Source organism: Pelecanus crispus, chromosome 13, assembly GCF_030463565.1.
Source record: "Pelecanus crispus isolate bPelCri1 chromosome 13, bPelCri1.pri, whole genome shotgun sequence".
Lineage (NCBI taxonomy): Eukaryota > Metazoa > Chordata > Aves > Pelecaniformes > Pelecanidae > Pelecanus > Pelecanus crispus.
The window spans coordinates 13,291,231-13,310,451 of record NC_134655.1 but is presented as its reverse complement, the minus strand read 5'-3'; the positions used below and the strand labels follow the sequence as shown (position 1 = coordinate 13,310,451).

General features: G+C 41.7%; 1 protein-coding gene across 2 annotated transcripts; it reads left to right on the top strand.

The window, feature by feature from the left end:
* The first annotated feature begins 617 nt into the window (after positions 1-617).
* On the top strand, positions 618-17,576 carry GCNA (germ cell nuclear acidic peptidase). 2 transcript variants are annotated; one of them, XM_075720588.1, is made up of 11 exons: positions 618-632; positions 718-974; positions 1,832-1,878; positions 4,455-4,515; positions 4,876-4,949; positions 6,398-6,838; positions 8,251-8,422; positions 9,513-9,657; positions 11,524-11,662; positions 14,177-14,381; positions 16,445-17,576. In XM_075720588.1, the coding sequence occupies exons 1-11, from the start codon at positions 618-620 to the stop codon at positions 16,695-16,697; spliced, it is 1,809 nt and encodes a 602-aa protein (XP_075576703.1). In that variant the 3' UTR covers positions 16,698-17,576. The 2 variants fall into 2 exon arrangements, with proteins under 2 accessions (XP_075576703.1, XP_009483098.2); XM_009484823.2 differs by lacking the exons at positions 618-632; positions 718-974; positions 1,832-1,878 and having other exon boundaries at positions 4,461-4,506; positions 4,876-4,953; positions 6,393-6,838.
* The last annotated feature ends 1,645 nt before the right edge of the window (positions 17,577-19,221 follow it).

Sequence of the window (19,221 nt, the reverse complement as noted above, 5' to 3'; positions counted from 1 at the left end):
TGAAAAATCTGGTGTGTGTGCATGCTTAATTCGGAAGTGTTTTGGGGCCTCACAGCAGCTTGTTTCTTCTGGCCTTCATGGTGCTGTTATCTCAGGTCAAACTCTGTAGTACCTTGAAGGCCATGGCCTATGTGTAAATTAATATTTTTGTTTTGAAATAAGCAACAACAGCGTTCCCCAACTCCTAAATCTCTCTGGTGGGTCAAAGACTGCAATCTGAAATGAGTGTCAGCCTTGGTAATGGTGTTGCTGATGTGCAGCAGGTGAGTTTGTCTCCCAGTTGTACTGGAGGCCCCAGGTGCTTGGCGCACCTAGGTCAGTCACCCGCTGCCTGATGAGCACCCCTCTTCCTGGCGGGGTGCTGTCGCTGCCCGCATGCCCCGGGGAGGAAGCCTGGCTGTAGCTGCTCTCGCTCCTTCTCCTGTTAGCTGTCCGGTACCACGAGGGGGGTTAACGACCCTTTTGTGACCTGCGACGGTGCCGGCCGATGGCCGAGTCCGCCGTTGGCGGGGCTCTCTGCCCGCTTGTTCCTTGTGCGCAGGCGCGGGGCGGCGCGCATGCGTCCTGGCCCGGTGCCCCGGAAGCGCTGCGGCGGGGCGCGGGCAGTTTGAAGCGGGATGGAGCGGGCGACGGTGCGTCGGGGGCCGCTAGCCCCTTCCCCCCCGCCCCCAGCACCCCGAGACCCTGCGGGCCCCTCACGTTCTCTTTCGTTTGCAGCTCGAGGAGGCGCGGGACGGGGCCCCGCCGCCGCAGAGGCGCCCGCAGGCCACCCGGGGCGGTGAGGGCCGCGGGGAGCGCCCCGCCGCCACCCCCATGCACGGTCAATGCCGGGGGCGGGCGGGGAGCGGGTCCGGGGGACGTCCTGGCGGCGGGCCCTCGGACTCGTGCGACGCCGGCTCTTACTGCGGTTTGGCTTCAGGCGGGCGCAGCCCAGGGAGAGCGGCCGCAGGGAGCCAGGGCCGAGGGGGCGGCAGGTGAGGTGGTGTTCGGTGGGGCAGCAGCCCCATCCCACGCATCCTCGCGTCCTTCGTTATATTTATTGGTCATATCTAAATATAATTTTAGGTTACTCCCTCAATTGTTTTATGATAATTAGTAGGTATTAGCATGTTTCAGAATTACAGTCTTCGAGCTTTGGCTAACTGATTAAAAGAACCTGTCTTCATATTTTTAAGCAATTGCATGGTGTATTTTGCAAGTTGTTAATGTTTGGCTTTTGTCAGAAAATGAAGTAAAAAATTTGGTAAGAGTATTATGGTTTGCCTCTATATTTGCATGAGAATTGCGGTCCACGTGGAAATGCATCCATTCTGCGTCTTAAAATAGCTTTACGAAAGCTACTGCAGTTTGCTAAATATTTATGGCAACTATATTAAAGTGCACTTTTTACAAAAGCAGCTTGTTTCTCACTGTTGCATGTTTTGAGGTTTCGGACTTAATACAACACAGCGTTCTCTACCTGATCATATACCATGTGTAAGATGAGAAACAAGCTTTCTGTCATTTCTGACTTTTGATACCCAATTTGAACTTAAACCAATGTAATGTCCTAAGCATGTGTCCCCAGATGGTTCAATCTTTCAGGTTTTGACAGCGATTGATTACTACTTGAATATTGAACATATATGGTTGTTATAAATTTTAATATACAAGTTCTAATATTTCTATTTTAAATAATTTAAAGCATTTCAGCCTATTTGAGATGTTCAGTGTTTTTCAATATATATCTTTGGGTCTTGGTGTTCACATGTATTTCAGGCCAGTGGAGGTGCAGATCTACTTCCTGTTGACCTAATGTTCTTGATGTTATTCTGCATTTCATTTTTTGCAGCTATGCCCTGTACTTCTCTTCTAGCAGTGATGACGAATTTGAAATGTGTAAGTAACAGCATGTTAGTTTGTTTTCTGAAGGAGTACAAAAAGGACACATTTCTATCTAGTTATACTGAAGTAGTTTTTATGCATGATTTTCTTTCATTGCTCCTGCTGCAAAGTACATTTTCTCCTTGCAGTGTGGTTTTGGTAGCTATATGCTACAGTGAATGTTCTTGAATCCCTTGTCTCAGTCTTGGATGCTTTTTGCCTTGCATTATTTTTTCTTGTTGCCTCAGTTTTGTCTGTTCCCTGTCATTCACTTGCTTCCTTCTTAGTCTGTGAAGCATCTTGGAATAAACATTTGCTCTAAGCAGTCACTGTTCCAAACACATGTCTAAACTACTCAGAATTCACTCTAATGTGTCATGGCTTTTGCTGCATGAGTCTTAACCAGTCGGAGGAATGTTTTTGGCTTTTCACGGTGGCTCACGGTCTTGGTAAGATGGAATTGAACACTAAATTTTACATGGTGGCTTCTGCTGTGCATAACTTCTTGTCTTTGTTTAGCCTGTACATACAAAACACGATATCCGTATTTTTATTTTTGGTAATAGCCATTATGACTCATTTTGTGCTAGGGTAGTTGAGTACACATTGGTTTTTTTCCTGTTGCAAGAGTTCTATTTAGCTTGTTCCTCAGACAGACTGATGGCTTTACCACATCTCAAGTGGGTTTCAGACTGGTAGGTAATTTAAAGGTTTGTATATCTTGCGATATGTTCTTCATTAAGTATTCAACATTTGAACAGAGATGGTAGAAATGGTAAGGCAACAAGTCATATCTGTTTATTTGCCTTTTGCATATCACTATTATGTTAGTCCAGCTGCTTTTAAAGCAGATTTCTCATTACTTTAGAGTTCATGCTGTGCTCTAGCTCAGTGCCATGTGCATATCTTAAGTAGTAAGGCTTGACAATGCTTATGTCCAGTTCAATTAAAATGTTCCTGCCCTATCTCTGCGCTTTTAAATCTGATAAATATTTCATTACTGTCCATTCATTAGGTTACTGTTCACTTTCCTGTAAATTTTTTAAATATAAATATTCTACAGTCTGCTCTTTCTCTCTTTTTCTCTACTTTTTTTGCCTCCTCCATCCAGGAGGAGGCTGAGGCCAAAGTCATGTGTCAGCTCTGGCATGGAAGGTAGCTGAGAGTAACTAGTTGGGGCTTGGAGCAGAATATTTGCAAAGCTATTCTGTTGCCATACTATCACTATAGTGACAGTTGTAGGAAAGAATTAAATGAAAATATGTGCCAAGAGACAAGAAATTAAAGAGAATTGATTTATTAAGTAGCAAGTCATATTTTTCTGTAAGTGTTCGGTTTCCTGTGACCAGGTGTCAGCCTTGTTAGTTTGGTGCTGCTTCATGGTCTAGGAACACTGTGGTTATGATCATCTAGGAAAGCTTCTGGCCATTTGTGCTTCCGTGGGTACATTGATGTGGTGGCTTGGAAGGCAGCAGATGCTGTGTTTACTTCTTTTGTAATGAAGGTACTGGTGAAGACTACTGGGTGCTAAAACTGAAAATAAATTCCTGCTCCAAATACTTTTTGAGCTTTAAGGTCTTGAATTCTTTCCCCCTGCTCCCCTTTTGCTCCTCCTCAAAGAGGACAATATTCAGTCCCGTCCTATGCTTTTTAACTTAATAGCGTGCTTTCAGGGCAGCATTTGGGTGTAGCTCAGCTGCTTTTCCTGGTACTAGAATCTACCAGTCAGCCATAAAAACTTTTATCAAGCAAACCTATCTTCTGGTTTTGGGCTTATGGCACAGTGCAGAAGTTTATAATCCCACTGAAGTCATGCATGTAGCTTCAGATTATGAGAACAAACACTCCTTAACTGCTATTTTGGCCCATTATGTTCTGAAGAAGGGACAGTTGTTTCCCTTCTCCCCAGCCTGATTTATGCTTTAATGAAATTTCTTCCCCTTCAACTTTCCTGAATTTCTTATAATGATGGTGTGTGAAATTTTGATGGCATTTCTGATAATCTCTCAAGAGTCAGTACCTCAAGCATGTGCAGTACTGCTGCCTGAACTGTGTTTTCATGTTTAGCAGTTACCATGATAGTCCTGGATTGATTAAAATGCATTTATTTCCGGGAAGTAGTATTGAATTGCAGTTCTGCAGTGGGGTATTATTGTTACCATTTTGTTTGAACTTTTTTTTTGTTTGTTTTTTTGGAGTCACTTAGTGGAATAAGCATATGGACACCTCTTTGCAGTAGGAAAACTACTACCTGCAGTCATTGAAATGCTTGGAGAAAATATTGATAAACCCATTTAATTCCACCCCCAATGATCCACATATATGAGGAGGCTATACTGGATACTGCAAGATACATAACAGCGCTTCTTATCTGGCTTTGTGCTGGGCAAGGATTGAATAATGAAGGAAATGCTAGACAGCTGCTGTCAGCTTTGAGGAATTGAGAGTTGGAATTGTATGTAAAGGATTATTATGTTTGTTTGGGTTTTTTTAAGTCTTTAGACTGAATTTTTACTAGTTGCAAACTTTTCTCTTAAAAGTGTAACAAAAAAACCAGAACCTTCTTCTTAATTAATGTTTTATTGTTTCAGTTCTAGCTAGAATGAAAACTCCCAAATCTTTTACTAAAAAGGCGGATGCAAGGTGGGTGCTGTAATGAATGACTTTTCAATGTTTACGTACTAGTTTTCTGTATCACATCTACTGTTCAGAATACAGAAAAACAAAAGTTTTAGTGATTCATAGGCAGATATGTATACAGGAGCGTGTGCAGACAGAACTGTTACGTCTTTTATCTGTATGTTCAGGTCAAGTATAAAATGAGATTTTTGGAGGTGTACATGCTCTATTGCCATTCCTATTAATGGATGTAGTTGGTAACATTTGCTGTGAGCAACTGATAATGTTGTATTGGGTGGCTTTTTTTGGTTTGCTTTTTTAGTAAGGCAGAATTACTCTTCTATTTTCCTGCTTAATGCCTACCTTTTTTCACATTATTTGCTTGTTTTGCAGTTTGAAGGACTTAATTGATGACCCGGATGATTTCTTCTTGGACTTTAAAGTGAGAAAGAGCGCAACAAAGAATAGCAAGTAATTGTCCAACAACAAATATGAAGCAGGAATTTTAATGGGTGGAAAGATAGCATCATTGCTGAGCTCATAAATTTCTCAGAGAGCTTGTTAAGATCTCTTTGTCTCTTCCTTGAGGGTAACAGGAGAGGCTTTTCTGTTTCCTCTGGGGGTAACAGAGGAAAGCATGGTCGTACTGTTCTGACAAGTGTACATTTTGAAACATTGCTGTAGGTCTGCAGATACTGTGGACTATCTGTTGGTATTTGCATCTGTGAAAAGAGTAGCACCTTATGGTTGATTAGACTGAGCTGCAAATATGGGATGATCACTGTGGAGAGAGGACTTAGGATAGGTAAAACAGCGTTCCTAATGGCTGTATCAGCTCATTCTGTGGTTAAAAGACATGGAGTAAAGAAAGAAGTGTTGTTAAGCTAGATACCTTTAATTTGATGCAGATATTGGCAGTCAGTCTTGCCTATGGGTGTTGCAGAGCCACAGATTGGGTCCTTTATTTTAGAGCTGCTTTAGCCAAGGTCCTATGTCTTAACACTGGCACTCTGGCAGAGTGGTTTCAGTGCTTGCCTGAGCAGAGGATCCCTGTTTCCCCCCAAGGGTTGGAAAGTGCCTTGGTTTGGTAACATTCAGAGCCTGACTACAACTGTCTGCTGCACTTCTCATTGATATGAGCAAACTGGACTTTCCTAGAAGGAGTGGACAGGGTTCTGGAATTCTTGACACAGCCATTAGGATAGAATTCTAGTAGATGAGGAATAATAACAGTGATCTCAGTGAACCTGAGGAAGCTCTGACCCCTGATCAAGAAGGGTGGGATCTCTTGCAGCTGGTGTGAATGTCAACCCTGAAACACGTATGCCAGCTGCAGACTGCAAAAAGTTAATCGAATGGTTTCTGGAGGGCAAATGGGGGAAGTAAAGTGGACCAGAAGCATATTAAAAAAAAAGAAGTCACCAATAGATCTGACATGATTCCTTGGTCTTGATAAGTCAACTCTGAGATGTCAGAAGCCTTGTTTGTTGGCAAGTGTGCGCTTTGTGCTGTTAGGCAATGGTCTGATTGGATAAGGCTGAGCATTTTTTAAGTCACCCTTCACTTGGTGGTTTTATAAAACCTTTATATGAAATGTTCAGCCTTACTCTTACATGCACGTAGCTTTTGTTACTGGGAATGAAGATTATGCCAGTGCTAGCTACCTACTCGGGATTGTCAGGCCTGATGGCTGATGTATACGGACATGGGGTTTAAGCTCCTTTTTTTTTTTTTAAATATCTTTCAGTGACTTTCTATTTAGTGTGATGGTAAATAAGCAGGGTGTAATAAAGAAAATGTAAAGATACCTTTCTATTATTTGTGTTTTCCTATCTTTCAAGGGACTTTTTTGTGTTAAGGCAAAGGCAGGTCTCCGAAATGAAATTACCAAAACTTTGTTTCTTTTGAAGTGCAGCACAGAAGGATCTTCAGACCCCAAAGAAGTTCCTGACTTCTGGAAAGAAAAACACTTGCTGCCAAGAATTGCAATATCCAGAGGCTTCAAGTGACACTGAAGATTCTGTCTTTGTAGAAAGTTCATGGCATGACTACCAAAAAGGGGGAGTGAAAGACTTGAGAGAGAGTCAGAGGTGCATAAAATTCTCACCTCCACAAAATCTGAAAGCATCAATTTCCAGAGGCAGTCCAGACTTACTTGTTAGAAGGAAAGAAAGAAGTTGTGAAAAGAGTACGGAAAATAAAGTGCCAACTGTGGCACTACGACAAAGTACAGAGGTAGAATCAGATAGCTCTGATGATGAATTTGTATCATTAATAGAACGGATAAGGAAACGAAGTATACCCCGAAAACCAATCTTAAGCACAAGTAAAACTGTCTACCAGCCAAGCACAATAGGTAAGCAATTGTTCTTAGCTAACTTGCAAGCTACCTATTGGCAGCAATGGTAGTGCTAATTGCCTAATTCTTTTCATTTGTGTGGCATATGCTTTAGAAGTGCAACCCAGCATCTTGCAATTGAATTTGATGCAATCAGAAATTATTCCTCTGAGCATCCTGAAAAGTAATTCTACTAGTTTTGTGGTATTAAATTTAAGATATTCATTAACATATTAAATGTAAGATTTAAGTTTTTCCACTGTTGTTTGTTTTTATAATTCCTATAATTGTAGGCATTTTTAGTTTTTAAAATTGTCCTGAAAACAAATCTAACTAGTGGTTTTGAATGATGTTAACTAATTTTTTTTTTTTATGTATGATAGCAGTTAATGTGAAGCTGTCATTTTGGTAAGACTGAAATTTTGAGCAGTTTAGATACTGTTAATTTAGTACTTGTATTTATAATTGACTTTATTTTATTTAAAATACAGTTTATAATGAGAATTTCCTAAGTCAGTAGCTCCTTCTCTCCTCTGACTAACTGAAGTGACCTCCATCTGAAAGATTGCAAAGGGGGAAAAGGACTATTGCTGTGTAAGCGGGTGAAAACAAATCTCTTTCTAGAAGAGTAAACACAGGGTGCCTTCCTCACTAACAAGAACAAGTTCAGGGCAAGGAGACCTGTGGAAGAGGATGGCTGACAGCATAGAAATACGCTCTGGAAAGAGCAACTTTTTTTTTAATTGGAGTAAGTCAATGTGGTCTAGAAAACATATTCTAGAAGTGAGCTGGCAGTTGCATTAGCTTCTCTGTATATGGTTGAATAGTGAAAGGAGACAAGTGGCCCAAATAGGGGAACAGTTGGAGAAAAGCCAGCAGAGAAAACATCTACTGAGACTGTAAACCTTGAAGTGGTCCTTGATTTCTGGTGTGAGGGTCAGTCATTTTAGCAATCTGTCCAGACGTGGACTGGGGAAATAGCCAGCTATCTGATCAGAACTTGCCTGTGAAACAAACAATGTGACTTATGTATGGTACACGACAGAAGGTTAGAACAATCTTTTCTTTGTTCAAATGGTGTCTGCATTACTGCTCCCAGTGTGCTGGTGATGTATTTTGAATTGGTGAAATGTCACAGAAGGGCCTGAGTGAGGTTACAAATGCTTTTCCATCCACTTCCTCTTAGCTCAATGTTTGAAAGCTTGGAGTCTGCCACTCCTACATTGAATGGTAATTTTTGTAGTATATAACAGCAAATTACCTTTCCATCAGTTGTAAAAGCCTTTGCATTCAAGTATGCACAGTAAAGAGTGTGTATGCTGAGGCAGAATATTTGACTTTTTTCACCGTTGTCTGTTACCTGGCTGCTGACATCTGTACTCCTAATTCTTTGACAGTGTGTAATCCTGTGACTCTTTCTGTTGAACTAGAAAACATCAAGCCACCCTGTGAAGATGCCCAGCCCTTGAAAGGGGAGGGAGTCAAGACACCAAGGCCAAACTCCATTTCACTTCAAGAAACACCTTCCAGGATGATGGCTTCTGCAAGAATTCCTAGGAATGAATTGATCAGTTGCTCACAATCAGCAAAGACAGAGAAAAGGTAAGTATTTCTCCATCTTTACTATGGTTCTAGGACCATTATAGATGGACAAAGAGATGCTAAGCATTTTGCCTGGGATGACGTTCTGTTTTTTCTGATACCTAGAAACTTCTGCTACCAATTCAGCAGTTGTTAATGGTTAAGTAGCTGGAAATCAAAGCTTTCAGTCTCAGGCGTGACAGGCACAATATACCCTAATCTCCGCTTAGAGGAATTGATGACAAATAAATCTGACAAATGTCAAATCTTCTTTATAAATGTTAGCTCTCTTGCTATTCCTTGTCTTGGCACAGCATACTTCTAATGTGCACTGGCCTTACAGATTCTATCTATCCAGCTGCCTGCCTCTGAAAATATATCAAAACTGATTCTATTAGTAATTCATGTCTTTTAACAAGCTTGTCTTGATATTTTTTACCTATATCCTTATAATTCATGTTTCTTTTTCTGTATGTGGATGCAGCTTAAGCTTTTCAGAAGAATGTCTTTTTCATTTCTAATAGCTGCCTTTATTCTGCCTTTTAGCCATGTGATGTGTTCTTTAATCATCTTATAATTGTGTATACCAATACAAAACCTTTAAATGATGTGTTTAAAGCTGATGCTTTGTCGGAATGCTGCAGTATTGGAGTTAGTCATCCTAGTAGAATATCTACTTCCCCGAATGAATTCCTGAGGATTCCCAGAACATCTTTGGCTATATTTCTGAAAACATACTTTTATTGTGGATGATCACGTTAGAGCTGTTCATATATTGATCAAGTTCTAGTATAATTGTGGCTCACTGTGTCACAAAGATCTGAGCCACCCTCTTTTCCTACTCAGGAGTTCTCATAATCTAGTTTTGTGAATTAATGAAATAATTGCAGAACTACTGCAACAGTTCTGCCCTTTCATGCCCCTGAAGGGGGAAGAGGACAGTATAAGCATGTGTGCCCCACTGGCCTTGTGAGGGCAAGCTAATGAAAAGTCAGGAGAGGTTTATGCTAGTGGCAGCATGCCAGAGATCTTTATTGGCTGTAAAGTGGCCATTATTTTTCAGTGTGATATCTCTGTACTTCAGTAAACCGCTTTATGGCTTTTCTTGCAGGCTCAGGGTGTGCTCGGTGCCTGGCTGTTTCTTGCAAGATCTCTCAGATCCGGCTTCCCACTATGTGAAGTATTTCAAGAAAAATAAAGAGGAGCTGGCACAGAAGCTCTACTGTCTGTATAATAGTACCATCTTTGAGCAGAAGGTTGGCTTCAAAACAAAAACGACAATTCTAAAATGCTGGTTAATATGTTGCTCCTCACTTTTTGATGTGATTACTCTTTATCCTCATCAGTTAAGTCATTAACTTGAGAAGTTAAGCTTTATAGCAATGGCTTATGTTTGAATTAGTTCAAGCAATTTATTTGAAAAGGGTTTATCACCACTGTGATGCAGTGGTTTTCAGCTCGGCTTGCTTTCCCAGTTGTAATGGTGTACCATCCTTAAGTGAGCAGTCTGGATGGTGTCCAAGAGTCCTTGATGAGAGAAACTGCTACATGAGGTGCCTTGGATCAGTTTCATCTTTGAAGAGGTGACTGATATTTATCTTCATGTATTTAATAGTGCCTGCATGGTCATCAGCTCAGCAGCCTAGGAATGTTTCTGTTGCTGCCTCTGTGGTAGTAGACCCCAGCAAAGGCAGCTATGGCTTTCTGCTGCTGAAAGAAGCTCAAGGTTGCCTACCACTGTTGCTCATTCAGCTTTTACTGAAGTAACATGTACTAGTGAACTCTGCAGCATTACCACAGCCTAATAGCTAGTTGTAGCACAACTTTCTTGCCTGCAGCTGACAAGGCAAGTGCTGGGAGCCTACGCTGTGGGGCAGAGAACTCATGGATAAAAGCACTTCCCTTTGTTAGGGCCTCTTGCCTTGTGCTTAGTCATGCTACATGCAGTCTTCATTCATTCCTATTGCATGTTCATGTCTGCAGTTCTAGAGCAGATTAAAAAGCTGCTTATCCTTTGACTAACAGTTTTGGGCAAATCTAAAGCTGTAAGTTGTATTTCAAATTGAAGGTTCAATTCCAGAGAACTGCTGTCTTGACCTTTACATCTTCTGGGATACTGGAGACCCTCCTCTGGTGAGAAACATCCTTGAAAGGAAGGACGCTGCCCTCAGTAATTCCAGTAGAGTTTCCTTCAGGAAGGAAAATGTTTCTGTGCAGCTGAGGAAAATGTTGTTGAGCTGACCAAGGACAGGCTGAGTTCATGATTTCACATAAAGCTGAGCTGAACAGGCTTACTCTTGTTGAAAGCAAAGTATCTTGTTCCCCAGTGCTTCAGTCCTGTACCTGTGCTGGCACTTACTACTGTTGGACCATTTCCTTAAGCTCATTAACTAATTTAGATGACAGAAAACTGTTAGTAAAAGAACAGAGCCAACCAAGATAGATATGATGAGGGCTTATAAAATCAGGAGCAGTACAGAGGATAAGCAAGGGGTGATTATTCACCCTCTTGCAGTGTGAAGGTGCATCAAATTAAAATGGCAAGTTGCAGGTTCAGAAGAACCAAAGCAGATGGTACTTGACCTGTAGATTATTAAGCTCTAGAATTTCTGATCATAGCCTATTGTGGATGCTAACAATGCATATGTATTCTTAAACATACACATACACTCCCCAAAACACCAGAAAACAACTTTAAGGGCTATTTAATGCAAAGGAACCACGTGTGGCTCAGTGAGGTGTTGTCTTGCAAATGTCTAGCAGTTGGGAAGAATATTTTTTTTGTTTTGTTTTTTGGAGGAGGAAATTCTGTTTTATGCCTGACCTGTCCTAGTATTTCCTCTTAAGTGGCATGTGTTAGCCACTCTTGGAGGCAGAATAGAGGAACTAAGGGATTTTGTCTCATCCTGCATTGTGAAACTCCTGGTGTTGGTTACAGAAGAACTGATGATGGGAATAAGAAGCCATGGAGGGTGGATTTGCATCTTAAGTGACAACAGTGTTAAGGGCACTAACAGACGCATCCTGTACTGTCTTTGCAGTAAATATAGGGGGAAGCCAGAGGGCCAGAAGAAAAGAGAGGTAGGAGAAGGGCAGATTACATATACTGTTTTGTTTTTCAGTTACCAGAGAAAATGGTAATAATCTGGAATAAGAAAATGAGAAAAACAGCAGGATATTGTGTAACTGGCCAGACAGAAGGTCCTGAAGCAAAGCGTTATGCTCGCATAGAACTTTCTGAGAAAGTCTGTGACTCTGCAGGTGGGTAAAAGAAAAGATATGCTGTGCTGATTCTTCTTTGAGAAAGCAGGTTCTAGAGGAAAAAACAGACCTAAGAGATCTGGAACTGGACACTGCTTTGAAACTTCGTATTACCTTGAATAAATAAATCCATTAATGGTAGTACCTGTCCTCACAACCCTTCTAAGAGGCTGGGCAAACTTACAAAATGTGAGAACATGGATGTATTCATGCTAACTGCAGTACCTTGTTTATATTTCTTATTGATTTGAAGATCTATAGGTTACTCTAATTCGATATGTACTATAACGGCAATCTAAAATCTGACTTCTTCCATCGTAGCTAGCCACCTTGTTGGTACCATTTAAAGCTGGAATAAAGACAAGTCAGTGCCAAATTAAGTTCTGTTACATGTTGGGTACTGTAACTATTTCTCCCTCATCTCCCAATTTGGGGATGTGAATGTTGCAGTTACTGTAGGAGAACCAGTTCTGTAATTAATAGACTATTTTGAAGTAAGCTCAATAAATTAGATTTGAGAGATACAACAGAGTACCCTGGGAATCTGCTTTTGAGGGTTTAGGAGTCCACAAGTTCTGGTCAGTTTTTAAGAAGCACCTTTTAGAAGCACAGGAGCAGGCAATCCCGTTGTGTCATAAGTCAAGCAAGCAAGGCAGAAGCCCAGCTTGGCTGAACAGGGAACTCCTTGTGGGGTCCCTGCTGACTGGAAGCTAGCCAGTGTTATTCCAATTTACAAGAAGGGTGTGAGGGAAGACCCATGAAACTACAGATTACTTAGTCTAACCTCACTTCCTGGAAAAATTATGGAGCAGATCATACTGGGTACTGTTGAAAGGCATTTAAAGAGTAATGTAATCATCAGGCACAGTCAGCACGGGTTCACAAAGCGAAAGTTCTGTTTAACTAATTGATACCTTTTTGTCATAAGGTCACCCACCTAGTGGATGAAGGGAGGGCAGTGGATGTAGTTTTTCTGGATTTTAGTGAGGCTTTTGATACTGTCCCTCACAGCATTCTTCTGGACAAGTTGTCCAACTGTGGGACGAGCAGGTTTGTGGTGCGCTGAGTGAAGAATTGGCTGAAGGGCAGAGCTCAAAGGCTTACAGTGAATGGGGCTACGTCAGTCTGGCGACTGGTCACCAGTGGTGTTCCTCAGGGTTCAATTCTAGGGCCAGTCCTGTTCAACATATTTATCAATCATCTGAATGCAGGAGTTGAATGCACCATTAGCAAATTTGCTGGTGATACCAAACTGGGAGGTGTTGACTCTCATGAGGGACAAGGTGCCTGGCAGAGGGATCTGTCTATTTTGGAGCATTGGGCAATGATTAATGGGATGAAATTTAACAAGTCCAAATGCTGGATTCTGCACCTGAGATGGAGTAATGCCGGGCACAAGTATAAATTGGAGAGGAGTGGCTGGAGAGCAGCCCTGCAGAAAGGCATCTGGTTGGCAGCAGGCTCAAATATGAGTCAGCAGTGTGCCCTGGCAGCCAAGACGGCAAACCGCATCCTGGGGTGGGGGTGCATCAAACACAGTATAACCAGCTGGTCAAAAGAGGTGATTATCCCACTGTATTCAGCATTGTTGTGGCCTCACCTTGAGTACTCTGCAGTTCTGGGCCCCACAATTTAAGAAGGATGTGAAGGTCCTTGAATGCATCCAGAGGAGGGCAACAAAGCTGGTGAAAGGGCTGGAAGGAATGTCCTGTGAGGAGCCACTAAGGATTTTGGGCTTGTCTAGTTTGGGGAAAAGGAGGCTGAGGGGTTACCTCATTGCTCTTTACAGCTTCCTGAGGAGGGGAAGTGGAGAGGGAGGTGCTGATCTCTTCTGTCGTATCCAGTGATAAGACCCATGGGAATGGTTCAAAGCTGTGCCAGGGGAGGTTTAGACTGGGCATTAGGAAGCATTTCTTTACCAAGAGGGTGGTCAAACACTGGAACAGGCTTCCTAGAGAGGTGGTCGTTGCCCCAAGCCTGTCAGTGTTTGAGAAGCATTTGGACAATGCCCTTAATAACATGCTTTAACTTTTGGTCAGGCAGTTGGACTAGATGATCATTGTAGATCCCTTCCAACTGAAATATTTTAATTGTGGAGAAAATTCAGTCCTCTGCTCTAGTTGTTTCTGGTATCAATGTTACAAAAGCAATCAATGAATCTTGGTCTAAATAAAGGTGTTTCAGGTCTTATTACAAAAAAAGAAAAAAACCCCAAACCACACCAACAACCAAAAAACCCAAACAAACAACAACAACAAAAACCCCCCAAACAGATCAGGTGTGCAGGGAAGTAACTAGGATGCAGAATTAGGGCTAATCACAAAACTGGAAACAGACTGAGTAAAACCTTGTTTTGGGGCATTTTGTCTTATCAAAGCATTGGTAATTCCAACCTCCAAAATAACTCTTGCATCTTAATGAGTGTCAAAGGTCTGAAGCAGTGACCAAAGATGAAAGTCCATACTTCCCCATACCTGACTGATCTTAATGTCTTTTTGTTTGCCTTACCCCAAGATCGTCTTCGGGACACACTAGTTCATGAGGTTTGCCATGCAGCCACTTGGCTGATCAATGGTGTTCGTGATGGACATGGACGATTCTGGAGATTCTATGCCAATAAATCAGCTGTGATTCATCCAGAACTGCCAGTAGTAACACGATGCCACAGCTATGAGATTAATTACAAATTCATCTATGAGTGTGTTTCTTGCAAAGCTACGTGAGTAATGTTTTGATCTTGCATGTGACTATGTATTAACTTTGTCTCTAACTTGTCTCCTGTGTCTAGAAATCATGGGTCTCTTAAACTGTGAAGCAATTGGGATACTCTCTGAGTTGTTACTTCACATTTCCTGAGCCCACAGAACCTCACTACATGATTCCACATGTTTGTTTCCAGGTAGTTTCAGTTCCAGTTCAGAGGTCAGGACAGGCAGAAGTGTCTTCTGAGGACCATTGGTGATGATGGAGGGTCTCTGGGAAGCAGTAAGAGATCAGAATATGTGCCTCAGCTTTGAAGGACATGGCAGGGAAAGATCACACCCCATGTGGCTGCTCTCACTTTTCAAACATTGCTCAAATGAAGTAAATTTGGATTTACCTTTCACTGTAGTTAATATTGGGTGATCTTGTGAAAGTTTTTGACCAGTTATCTCTGATTTCATGATCAACACTGATCCTATTATAGGCTTTTTGGTAGGGGGTGGTATTTCCAGTCTTAGTTCTAAGTACTACATCAGGAGTAATACTTGTGGACCTGCACTGACAGGGCAATGACTGGATCTGGCACATCCCTGTAGAATTCATGTAAGCAAATTACTAGCATGTGTTGCAGAAATAATGCATTCCAAGTTCTTTTGAAATCTAGCCACATTTTACATTTTACAAAGTAATGTCTTTGAATGTGCTATGACAACAATCTAGGTTTGATCTAAGTAAAAACAGTCCACAAGGGAGTGCGACTTGGCATGGTGGACCAAGTTACTTTTTATATGCTCATCCTTGTAAAGATACTGAGGACTATCTGACGCTGAAAGAAGTCAGTAGCAACTGGAATTCAAAAGTGGAACAAGTCCCCATAAAAACTGAGCACAAAATGTGTGACAGTAATCAGATATTAGAACAAAGTATCAGGGGAAACTTTCTGGGTTTTGTATCTTGATGACTTTGAATTAAGACTAAACACTTTGACTAATCTTGTATCTTTGTTATGGTAGTGGTGCTAAGTCAAATGTAGAGACCAACAATAGAATGATTTCTGTTGGTTTAAAACTCTGTAAAAGCTATAGTCAGTTTTTTAATTGATCTTTTACCTCATGGACTCTTTCAGGTTATGTATATATTAAAGGAAGAATAGGTGTCTGCAGTCACACAGATGTGAGCAGCACTATGATGTGAAGGATTGAAGCTAGGATGCAGATCTACTGATAGACTGCAACATTGGCCATTAGACTTCTGTCTTGCTTACTGCATTTGTGAAATGACAACTATATATGTTGCTGAGATCAAGCAGAAGAAATAGTTGCTATAGTAATTTCACAAGTTTCTTACCTTTCATGGGTATGGAAGGTGTTACCTTTTCTGAAAGATCATAGCTGACCACAGACTTCAGTATGTAATGACCTCAGTCTCAGTTGGAGAGCATGAAGTTTTGTGAATTCAGTTCTGCATAGCCCAGGAAAGTGGCTGACAACGGTGTGGGGTTGTTTGTTTTTTTTTTTTTTTTTTTAAATTAAAAAAAAAAAAAAATTATTATTCCCTGCTCCCCCCCCCCCAACTTTAGGGGCTAAATGCAAGCTTAGAAAGCATGCATGGGATTTTTTTTTCTGAGGATCATATGTGCTACTTCCAGAAGCACTGGAAGGAAACAGTATTTTGCATATGAAAGAATCTTCCTGAAGTGTTTACTATGACTACGCAATGCTTAGATGCAACAGAGCATTGAGAAGATTTCATGGTGATGGCTTTGAGGAGAAACTGCAAGGGGTAGTTGATACATGAGTTGTGGAGGTGTTTTGAAATGTTGTAGCACTTCATACTACTAGGCTGAGACTAAAACAGACAGAGGAAGGAACCAAGCTGAAAAGGCAGTGGTAAAGGTTCTAGCGTAAAGAAATGTGTAATACAGATTTGATTGTTCCACTGTGTGAAGTATGTAGTCTGTTCCCTGTTCTAAAATGCTAGCTTAAAAATCTGACCTTAAGTAGCCTGGGAGACGAGCCCTTTCCCATAAGTACTGTCTACCTCAAGTGTGAAATCAAAGTAGTTATTTTTCCATTTCAGGACTGGACGTCATTCCAAGTCTCTGGACACAGAGTGCTTCATGTGTGCATTCTGTGGGGGGCAGCTGGTCCTGAGTCAGCCCACTCGGAAGGATGGGACTCCTGCTAGGACACATCTAATGCCCTTTGCAAAGTATGTGAAAGAAAACTATGGACTTACTAAAAGAGAGCAGCATGGGCTGAGTCATGCGGAAGTCATGCGGAAACTCAGTGCTGATTTTGCTTTAAAAACTAGGCTTCAAGATTCCTTGTAATATCTCAATATACTTCCTTTCTTACGGCACTTAAATTTTGTATGTACTAGTAAATGTGTCTAACATGAGTCTAAGAATGTGTTTTGGAGGATTCCAGATAATTTTACTATTTTAGCATTAAATACTTCTCTTAAAGAAGACCTGAAGGCCTTTTCTAAAATGAGCAAGAAATAATGATGATAGAAAGTCCATGGCAATGCACAAGTCAGGGTATCCTTCTTAGACTTCAGATAAACATCACCTATGCCTGGGATGATGCAGTTCTAAGCCCTTTGTGGGACTGACTTGCTATGTTTGTCTGGAATTTTCTGAACAGGATTTACACATAGTGCTTCATAGCATGTCTTCAGTGACTCCAGTGAGCAATTTTATCTGGGTAGCTGATATGCTATAGACTCTGTATATGTGCTGAAGAACTGCTAGGTGTACATCTGTCTGGGATTGCCAGATGCAGGAAAAATCCAGGCCACAAGCCAAAGTCCTCTGATTGTGTCTGGATGACTTACAGTCAGGAAAAAGGGCAGACCTGAGGAAGGTTTCAACATGGGTTCAGGCATTCTCCCAAGGAGAGTTTCTTGAGTGATCCTTGGCTGGTTTTGTTAAAAGTGGTAGGTGGATGATGCCTCAAATCTGTTAGAGAAAGCATGAGTTTCTGCAAAGCCCTCTGGCCCTTAGTGAGATCAAAGCTCTTTCTGATTAAATTTTGATTGCAGTTCTGCCTCTATCACTGAGATTTCATAGAAGCTAAAATAGATGCAAAAGTAGGTTGGGGAAAGCAAAATCAAACACTTTACACCATAGAATGAGAAGGTCTAGTCAGATAACTTGTCTTCCATGTAGAACATGATGGTGTGTTATGGTGTTTGTGTCTGCTGTGAACAAATTGCTCGGGGGATTAGTAATTTTGAATAATCAATAAACGCCAATTTTATAGCAACTGTGGCAATGAACCAGGCTTCTTTGTTTCAATTTAGCCGTGGCTGTGTAGGTATAATAGATGAAAACTTCTGATTTCTCCTAGCTAGTTTTGAATTTCACATACAGCAGGTCATCCTGCTTGCTGTCAAGAATACCTCTCCCTTCTCCCCAATCTGCCCTGCCTTTATCATTCCCATTACTCTCCAACTGAAAAAGAAATATTAGAAGCATATGAAGGAGTTTGAGCTGCTTCAGAAATAGTTGGTACTGAAGCACAGCTCCTCTTCGCACCTTGATTGCCTGTGCTGAGCTGGATGTTGAAAAGGAGGGTGCTCTCTACACATCATGCAACTGATGCTACATTGAGTAAGTGGGTTGCACTGATAATGCCATGGGCTTGAATAGGAAACCCTGACTGCCCAGGAATCTTGGAAGTGATTGACTGGCCAGAGGGCTGAAACTTTGGAGTGTCACCGGAGGAGGTGACTTGTGCTGTATAGTAAATTACCAGCAAATTAAAAGCAGTAAGCCCTGTTGTATTGTGGGAAGACATTGGAGGTGGAAAGCTGCTGTGTGGGGCCTGGCACAAGAAGTCACTGAAACTGCTGAAGGAAAAGGTGAATCAAGTCAGTCTGCAGAAGTGAAAGCCATCCACCTGGATTTAGATACTGCTGAATGAGAAAAATCTATACTGACTCATGGATGGTGGCAAATGCTCTGTGGGGGTGGTTGCAGCAATGGAAGTGGACCAACTGGCATTGCAGAGGTAAACCCATCTGCACTGCTAAATTGTGGCCAGATATTGCTGCTCAGATAGAGAACCTGGTTGTAAAAGTATGTCACGTAGATGCTCTTGTACCCAAGAGCTGTGCCACTGAAGAACCTCAAAACAGTGAGCTGGTAGACCAGACTGCTAGAACTGAAGTGGCTCAGGTGGATGTGGAATGGGAACATAAGGATGAACTATTTATAGCTCAATCATGACACATCAGGATGTCTAGGAAGGGATGCAGCACACAAATGGGCTCATGACACGTGACGTGGCCAATGCTGTCACAAATGTGACTTGACCATTGATGCCACTGCACAGGTTTTCTGTGAACATAAGATGTGCACCATAATCAAACAAGCTAAGCAGCTAAAGCCTTTTTGGTATATAGGTGGTGGCTGAAATGTCAATATGGGGAAGCCTGGCAGGTTGATTATATCACACTACCATGAACACACCATGGCAAGCACCATGTGCTTGCAATGGTAGAAGTGACTACTGGATGGTTGGAAACACCCTGTGACCCATGCTGCTGCTCAGAATACTACCTTGGGCCTTGAAAAGCAAGTTTTATGGTGACATGACACCCCTGAAAGAATTGAATGAGACATTTCCAAAACAACCTTATAAACACCTGGGGTAAGGAGCATGGCATTGACTAGGTGTATCACATCCCCTGTCGTGCACTAGCCTCTGAGAAAATCGAATGATACAACGGGCTGTTAAAAACTACAGAGAGCAATGGGTGCTGGGACATTCAAACAAATTTAGCTGAAGTCACTTGGCTAGTTAACACTACAGGATCTGCCAGTCGACCTGGCCCTGCCCAATCAAAAC

Coding starts and splice junctions, on each gene's coding strand:
- GCNA (XM_075720588.1), top strand. Junction 4,950..6,397: donor AAAGAGCGCAACAAAGAATA/GCAAGTAATTGT, acceptor TTTGAAGTGCAG/CACAGAAGGATCTTCAGACC. Junction 11,663..14,176: donor GAAAGTCTGTGACTCTGCAG/GTGGGTAAAAGA, acceptor CCTTACCCCAAG/ATCGTCTTCGGGACACACTA.